Source organism: Propithecus coquereli, unplaced genomic scaffold (assembly GCF_000956105.1).
Source record: "Propithecus coquereli isolate 6110/MARCELLA unplaced genomic scaffold, Pcoq_1.0 Scaffold79, whole genome shotgun sequence".
Taxonomy (NCBI): domain Eukaryota; kingdom Metazoa; phylum Chordata; class Mammalia; order Primates; family Indriidae; genus Propithecus; species Propithecus coquereli.
Window position 1 is genome coordinate 4,194,023 of NW_012154062.1, and position 9,150 is coordinate 4,203,172.

The window sequence follows — 9,150 nt, forward strand, 5'->3', positions numbered from 1 at the left end:
CTCCGGGCCGCTGACGTTGCCCGCGCCTCTACGCCGTCCCAGCGGTGCTGCGCATTCTCCAACCGCGGCCCGGGCCGCCGGGGCCTGCGCAGCCGAGCGGCGCTACGCCACGAGCGTAGCGCGACGGGCCCCCAGCGCGCAGGCGCAGCGGCGACGGCGGCGGCGGCGGCAGCGGCCCCGGCCGAGGTGCGCGCTGGGGGGGAGGGGGGGCCGGAGAGGAGCATGAATGGAGCAAAATGGCGGATCATGTGCAGGTGAGAGGAGCCGCGGGGGGGAGGGGGCGGCCACGGAGAGTGGGGAGTGGAGTGGGGGACGCACGCGGCCCACAGGGCGCGGGCCGGCTTGGGGCTCGCCAGGCCCGCGCCGCCACCACCCGGGGCTCCGGAGCCGCCGCCCGTCCCGGAGCTCTGGGGCCTTTCCCGCCTCCCGGGCCGGGGGCCTCCTCCATCCCCTCCCACCCGGTCGCACGCCTCGCACGCGGGGCTTGGGGGGCATTAATCGGCGCCCCGGCGCGCTCAGCCCGCCTCGCTTCTCAGTCACTGTCTCCGCGCCGGAGGGAGGCCTCCGCCAAGTCCTCAGCGACCCCCCCCCCCCGCCGGGGAAGGGACGGCGACCCCCTTCCCGACTCTGTCCTGAGGGCGACTCCCCCATCACACCCGCCATCCCTCAACAAATAACAAAAAGAAAACCTCACGTCGATAAATCTCGCTCTCCGGAGTCTTTCCCGCCGCCTTCCTCTCACGCCCCCGAATACGAGAGACCCCCCCCCTCCGGCGTCCTTCCCCCTCCCGCGGATGCGCCCTTCGCTCCCGCACTCCAAATCGCGCGGCCCCAGGGGCCGAACTCCCCAGTCCTCCAAAATGGGTACTCAGGCCTCGGCCCGCCTCCCGTCGCGTCCCCCTATCCACCGTGAAGGAGTTGAGCGCCCACACCTCCTGTGAAACACGGGGTGGAGGGGGGTGTGTCTGAAATGAGAGACTCAGGGTTGGGTGCAGACGTTGCTCGGGAGGGTCTCGATCCAGCTCAAGGGCTGCCCCGGGCGTGTTTTGGGGGCCAGGCCACTTTTCCTCAAAGACAGCACAGGCCCTAGAAGGGGGACAGCACATACCAAACCCCATCGTAGCTGGAGGAGTGCAGGGTTATTTCTTGCAAACTAGATAAAGTTTTTCCACTCTATGCCTTAGATCTGATATTTTTATGACAGTTACTGACACAAGTCAGTTGTCGGGGACCTTCAGATTTTCTAGGTAACAACCGCACAGGTTTTGTGTTGTGGGAAGTAAAGATTAGAGAGCAAGAAGTGTCGCCTTTATTTTGCATACTATGTAGCATCATTTCTCAAGTAAAAAGAATGATCTCATTCCTAATATGTCTACAAGAAGCTGGAGTGGTGTGACTTCTACCCCTTTCTTTGATTGAGAGAGAAGGGACTAAATAAAAGACTCGATTTTTCAGGCCAGAGATCAGTAAGGTAGATCTTTGGAGTGTGCAGGACAAGTTATCAGGACAGAATTATAGAAAGAAACATAACCACGGATGGAAAGCCGCAGGATTTGTGTTTTAAAGCCAGTATCTGAGCCTAATTCAGAAGTAGCAGTACTTGATACAAGGTGATAATAGTGTAGCACCTTGACTTTTATAACAGCCATTTCTAAGTGTGAAAGATTTTACGTGATTTTTAAAAATTCTTGCATCTTAAAAGGGTAGGTAGGCAGGAATTACTCCTGTCACCTAAAGGAACAGAGCCAAAGCACAAGTCTGGTAATGAGATTTGCTTCAGGTAAGGCCAGGTGGACCAAAGTCTTTGGAGTGCTTTTATTTACCGGGGAGAAAAGTGTCCATGAACATTCCAGAACATGCTTTGAATAGATAGCTTTTCTGAACGATGCTTTGGAATGCAGAGGAAGTCAGTACTTTTATGAATCTATGTTGTTCTATTTCCTGTAAAGAAATATCTCTTAATGTGATCTCTTCCACAGTTTTGAAGCAAAAAGGTTGTCATTCCTAACTATTTGAAAGTCAAGATGCATCAAAACAATCATAGCATTTTTGTGCTCAAAAGAAGATGTAATTTTTAGTAAGGAGATGTTTTCCTCCTACCCACCCAAAAATAAATCTACCAAAGTAAGAATTTATTAACTTTTCAAAACAAAGGGAAAAGCATGTTGGCTGATGTTTTATTTTTACTTTTTATTTTCTTTTAAGAGATGTAATGTTACTCTAAATTAGTGCTTAGTGGTCTTTATATCAACAGCATAAGTGTGAATTTTTTCTCTTAGAGAGAATGGAGCATATTGCTTTTCTTTGTTAGACCACTAAGTTTTAGTGCTATTGGATACTCACAGACTTTAAAGTGGTACTTTATTGTGACAGGAAATCTTCCTATGGAAAAAAATACACCCTCCCCCAGGTAGAGTGAATAAATAAATAAATGATAGGATTCATTAAAGATCAGTCTGCAGTGTGTTGAAGGGGGAATATTTTTCTCATAACACTCTTCAAACACGAAGTTCATAAAGGAGTATATTACACATTCAAGACAGTGATTATTTGAGAGTTGCATATGTGGAACTAAATAGTTGAGTCATTATACTAGTGCTTTTCTGAACCACCAGGGTGAGCAGTTTTTTCATAATTGAGGCTAAGCAAGTGTCATATGATTCTCAGGTTCTCTCTGGCTGAAGTCTTGGGCATCTCTCTTCCAAGGATATGTGTTTTATGGAGGATCCTAAGTGCCATAAAACTTTAGTAATGGAAAAATTATAATATTTGGTTTGCCTTTTACCTGTGTTGATGCCATAATCAAATGTCTTTACAAGAGGAGCCTTAAGCTACTCCTTGATGTGATAGGTTTCTTATTCTTCCTCTTAGATGACCTTATCTAACTCCCACCCTGGTGGTTAGAAAGGATTGCCTGGGCGGGGGAAATCAAACTTATTTGTATTTAATGATCCTCAGTTGCCCTTCCTTCCCTATATTTTAAATATGTAAAGTTAAATGAAGATAGTGAGGAGTCAGTATCTTCCTTTGCCGGCTAGTAATTGCAAAGAGATGAAGACAAACGCTAAGCAAACAGTGGTAATGAAAAAGATTAAGAATCTGATGTTAGCTGGTATTAAGGAGCTTGAAAGGAAAAGGAAAGAATATAAAATAATTAATATATATATTGAATATACTATTAATATATAGGTATATGGGATATATAATACTATAAATAAAGAATAATTCTGGGGGTTTGTTGGATTTGTTATGTAGTTATGCTGGGTCTGACCCCGAATCTTTTTTTTTTTTTTTTCTTTTGAGACAGAGTCTCACTCTGTTGCCCTGGCTAGAGTGAGTGCCATAGCGTCAGCCTAGCTCACAGCAACCTCAAACTTCTGGGCTCAAGCGATCCTACTGCCTAAGCCTCCCGAGTAGCTGGGACTACAGGCACGCGCCACCATGCCCGGCTAATTTTTTCTATATAGTTTTAGTTGTCCGATTAATTTCTTTCTATTTTTAGTAGAGACGGGGTCTCGCTCTTGCTCAGGCTGGTTTCGAACTCCTGAGCTCAAACAATCCGCCCGCCTCGGCCTCCCAGAGTGCTAGGATTATAGGCGTGAGCCACCGCACCCGGCCTGACCCTGAATCTTAACTGCATTATGACTATGTACAAAGAACTATTTTCAAAGTAGTCATAGTTTGTTTTAAATTCCAGGCACAGTAATTAAATATTGACTGCCAATGTAACTCTAAGGAGTTGTGAAGAATCATTACAACTGGCAGGTTGGAATTTAACAGGGTGCAAAATTTAGCCTCCTTATAGCAAAAATGATAGTTGTCTTTTCAGGTTTTAAAAACATGCAAGGAAATGGTAGGTGCTGTGGGTAGTCCATTTTGAGAAGGGAGTTCTATACAACTTTTGAGAATTTTAAATAGAAAAAAACAGTAACTTGTAACTTTTTTCTAGTTAAACTGGTACCAGAATGCTTGATGTGTGCAAGGCCCTTGCTGTACTGGGCACTGCAGAGGATGCAGAATGAGAAAGACACTGGAGCCAGACTGCTGAAGTGTCAGATTCTGGTGCTGTCTTTGGGCAGAGCTTCAGAAGCACAAACACAGATACCGGAGTGAATACATTGATTTCAAAACATCTGTGTTGGGTGATACTGGAATAGCTATATCCTCTCACCCACCCCTCTTTTATGAATTTGTACAAATAATACGTCCATAGTTTAAGAGACTGTGTATTTCCTCGTTAACTCTGACTTCAGTATATTTCCTCTGTGAGAGAAGCCTTGATGTATACATATGCAAGCGGTATCATTCAAAACCCAGTAAAACACAAAATACAGCACTGTGATGGAATGATCTCTAATTTAGATGAGAATAGTAGAAAGCAGCATCAAGAAAATCGCTGTTCTGTATCTTACAGAGAAGTTAGCTTTCATTTGACCCAGAAATTGATGTTCATAATCACCAGCTGTATTTTCTTTTTTCTTGGTTGGGTTTTGAAAGAAATATTGTACCACGGCCTTTGAAGAGGGAAAGTTGCCAATTTAGACCAGTAAGCTAATCTTTCTTTGTAGGTGCAACTGTTGAGGCTGCTTTGCTCATTTCAACGTGTGTCGGAAAGATAGTGTTTTGAAATTGCATCTTTTTTTCCAAACACCAAACATTTGTTATCTCACAGATTTTCTCAGGGTCAGAAATCTGGGAGTGGCTGAACTGGATGGTTCTGGTTCAGAATCTCTTACTCGAAGTCAGGCTGTCACCTGGGGCTGCAGTCAGTCTCAAGGTTTGACTGAGGAGGGAGAAGCTTCTTTCAAGTTCTTTGGTGTGGTCCTCGGCAGGCCCTCCGTTGCTTGCAGGCTGGTGAACTGAAGGCCTCGGTTCCTTACTGGCTGTTGTCCGGAGGCTTCAGTTCTTACCACATGGACCTCTCCTAGTGCATCATTTTTAAGGACTTCTTTACATTCTGTAATTATGTCTGCTCTATATAAGCGACCCATCTTTGTTATTTTATTTCACAGACTTTTTATTTAAGGCACGGTAACTCATGCCTATAATCCCAGTGCTTTGGGAGGCCAGGGCAGGAGGATCTTTTGAGGCCAGGAGTTCAATATAGTGAGACCCCATTTCTACAAAAAAAGTAAATATGAAAATTAGCCAGGTGTGGTGGCATACACTACTCAGGAGGCTGAAGTGGGAGGATCACTTAAGTCCAGGAGTTTGAGGCTGCAGTGAGCTAGGTCACCCACTCCAGCCTGGGTGACAGAGCAAGACCCCATGTCTGCAAAATTAAACGTTCTTATCGAAATATTATATACCTATAGACAGGTGCAAAAATCCTAAGTGTTTAGCTTGATGAATTGTCACAAAATGAACACTCTCTGTAGCTAGAACCCAAGTCAAATCAGTATTATCAGTACCCCAAAAGTCCCCCTGGTGCCCCCTCAACAACTACTTATGCCTCCCTGCCCCCCAGTAACTACTGTCCTGTCATTTTATTTTTAATTATGCTTTTAGAACTCAAGCTGAGTAACCTGAGAGTTTTAACTTCAAAGCTGGGGTGAGTAGTACAGAGCAGTGATTATACAACTGAGGGGAGGGATATGTATTTATTTATTTATTGTAGAATGTGATGGAAGCTATGTTACTGCTCTTCAGCTACAGTGGGGAGAGTGTACCTACACAAAATTTTGCCTACAATTTCAAGCCTTTCATGAACCTTAAAACTAGAGTTCGAAGATATGTTCCTTTTTAGATGAAAATAGTCATAACGCTTTATTGAAAAACTGATTTACAAGTGTTTCTCTTTTGGCCTATTTGGAAAGCTAGTTCAGGGCTACAGTATGTGTTTCTGGAGAGTTACATGCAAACTGAACTTTTAAATATTGAATTAAATTCTTGAGGATGATTAATAGCGACCATCAAGCATGTGCTAAAATCCTGTGTTTGTTGCTATGCAGACACGTGGAAGGAAGTCCCAGATGTGGTATCCGACTTTCAAGGGCCTTACGTTGAATTGGGGAGATCATTAGAAGCCTGGGTTACTGAGTTGTGAATTTGTAATGAGACTGGTTTTGTCAACATGTTCCTGAATGAGGGGTGCAGTTACTACCCCATTACCTTTTTCCCCTACTTCAGTACATATGAGGAATATATTCACTCCCCATATTTATAGTGACTCGGGAGCAGGGAATTCTCAATAGAATGAGGTTGGTACCAGGCAGTATATCAAAATCTTGGGGGAGGAAGGGGAATTGTAAAAAACTAGGTCCTAAATATTTCTGATGTTTGCATCCACAACTCCTCACCCCTTCATGTGTGTGCGTGTACACACAAGGACATGCACATACTCCCAATGCCATAAAATGGAAAGGATGTGTTTGAGAGAAGACAGAATTAGACACTTCATGCTAGCGTTAATTGGACTTTTAGCTGCTTGCCACTCTTCATGATCTTATTTAATCCTCAAGCAACTTTATAAAATGGATATTATAGATATAATAGTGATGGAATTTTCCATGAAATAAACTGTTTAAAAGACCTAACCCCGGAAGACTGGGAAACTGACTGTTGGAGGATTTAGATGATGTTTCTGGTGGTGGTTATTGTAAAACTTACTAGAGCGAAACCTTGATTGGACATGGGGAAAAGCGGAGACCAACATTTATTGAGCATCTGCCAGGCACCATGTTAAGCCTTTTATATGTATTATGCCATTTAATTGGGAAACTCATTTGGTCTCTAGCCTGGGTTAGATGATCTGCGAGGTCCCTTTTACTTCCAGCATTCTGGATGGGATTTTCAGTTGTCATCCTTACCATTCTCTCCCAAATGTACCACCATATTCTCAATGCATATGTCCATACTTATAAAATTTCTAAATAGATTCATACTCGTACTGATATTTCCATTTTACTTGTCTTAGATAAATCTTCCTATACTCCACCCCTCTAATTTCTAAAAACTCCCAGAATTTTTTTCTTTAGGATCTAGTAATCTTCTCACAAATTGAGCTCTGTTATCCTCCAAACAGTAAGCGAAGAGGGACCAGGTGGTGGATTACTCCCGTATTCCCAGCTCTTTGGAAAGCTGAGGCAGGAGGACCGCTTGAGACCAGGATTTTAAGACCAGCCTGGGCAATATAGTGAGCCCCCATCTCTACCACAAGACAAACAAATAAATAAAGAGTTCTCTTAGTTGGACAATAAGCCATGGACATTTCTTATTGGGCAAGAAATTGAAATTTTTAGTCAGACATTGATGCTGGTAGACTGAGAAATGATTCTCACCTCAAAGTCCTGGGTTTAAACCTCTTTTAGAAAAAGATTAGATGAGAAACAATCAAAATATTTGCCTATAAAAACAGTTTTCTTCTGAAAAACAAGTTTCCCCTGAAAACAGATTATTAAAATATCCTTTGTAGTACTTCAGGAAGTTATAATCTTATAGTTGTGTTGGCCTTTTAACTTGTAAGTATATGAACTTGTGTTGGACACAAATGCTGATCACATTTGTACTTTGTATGATAAGAAATTATGATATTTGAACTGTGCAGTCTGAGAAAGAATTGAGAATTACACTAGACATTTGCCCTAAAATTTGAATCAATTGTATGGTTAAAAGGGGTATATTTAAGGCTAGAAAAGCGAAAAGATGGCTTTTCTTAGGATTTTTTCCAATTCTATTTAGAATTGTTTGCAAGCATGTGTCATGAGTTTGGCAAAAATAATTTCCAAGCTTAGTTTTTTAACCTCATTCACTTCCACTGACTCCTGATTTGTGTTGCTTTATTCCTCTCTTCCAAAAAGACATTGTCTAGTAAGTCAGTCATGAAATTTAATTTGGCTCTAGGAACCTGTAACATATAGTTTGCTCTGAAAAGAATCTGGGGAAGCCAGGTGGGTATTTCACAATTTCACATATCTTATATTCAGTTGAAAACAATTCATCCTATATGTATATATATACACACACACATACACGTATATATACATACATATATATTATATATTTTAAAAATTCATCCCTAATATATAATATATATTAAATATATATTGCCTAATATATAGCCACAACATATTTAGAATGTAATGTTTTGTGTTAGTAAGTCACATTTTTATGTTCAGCTTGTCCTTGACCCATCAAAGGAATCTCTATAAGGTCTCGTCAAAAACAAGTCTGACATACCTAAGAATATCAAAGATTAGATAAATCTTATTGGAACACGGGACTTGTTTTCCTTACTCTTAATATTGTTAGCTGATAATGTTCTAGTACTGAGTGACTTTCTTCAAGTCTTCATAAAGCCAATATTAAATTATTTTTAGACAAATTGAACCCAAGCAACAGTGCATATTTAAAATACAGACAAACCAGGCGCAGAGGCACTCTCCTGTAGTCCCAGCTACTTGGGAAGCTGAGGCGGGAGGATTGCTTTAGCCCAGTTTGAGTTCAGCCTGGGCAATACAATAAGACCCCGTCTCTAAAAAAAATTAAAATAATAAAATAAGGACATTATTTCAAAGGTATTACAAATGAAAATTTGTTCTCACATAAAGGATAATTTACTAATTCTTGGGATTCTACATTTTAGTCTAACTTAAAAGCAAGATTACAAATAAGATCAGAATGTTGTGAATAGGCAAGTTTTCAATTCACAGAATTCCTAAAACCCGTTCATCCAAACTCTTTTATTTGGGTTGAGGTTAATGTTCCCTGGAGGTTCCCGGAGGTACATTTCCCATCAACAGTAGTAGTATAAGACTTTAAAACTAATTTGTTATCTAGCCCTCTCTTACCCATCACCTCAAATGTAAATAGCACTCATAAAAGTGGATATTTGAATTGCTAAAGATTGCTATTGGGTAAATCTGATGCCAGTGGAATCAAATCTTTTGTAAGTAAATTTTATGTGTAGAATAAACCACATCCATTTAAAGTGTACAAATTCACAAAAACATACACCTATAACTCCTTCACAAGGATCAGAATACAGAACATTTCCTCCTTACTCTTTGCGGTCTATTTCTCCCTCAACCTTCAGCCCCAGGCAACGCTGATCTGCTTTCTGTCCTGATAAATTAATTTGCATTTTCTGGAATTTGATATATTGGACTTAACTGTTTACTCTTGTTTTCTGATTTCTTCTATTCAGCATAG

General features: G+C 41.7%; 1 protein-coding gene across 1 annotated transcript in view; it reads left to right on the top strand.

The window, feature by feature from the left end:
* Window positions 1-146: 146 nt before the first annotated feature.
* XPO7 (exportin 7) overlaps window positions 147-9,150 on the top strand; it is a 79,373-nt gene continuing 70,369 nt past the window's right edge. The window contains 1 exon segment of the mRNA XM_012663008.1: window positions 147-254. Within this exon segment, the coding sequence (XP_012518462.1) occupies window positions 237-254 (18 nt within the window). The 5' untranslated portion in view covers window positions 147-236.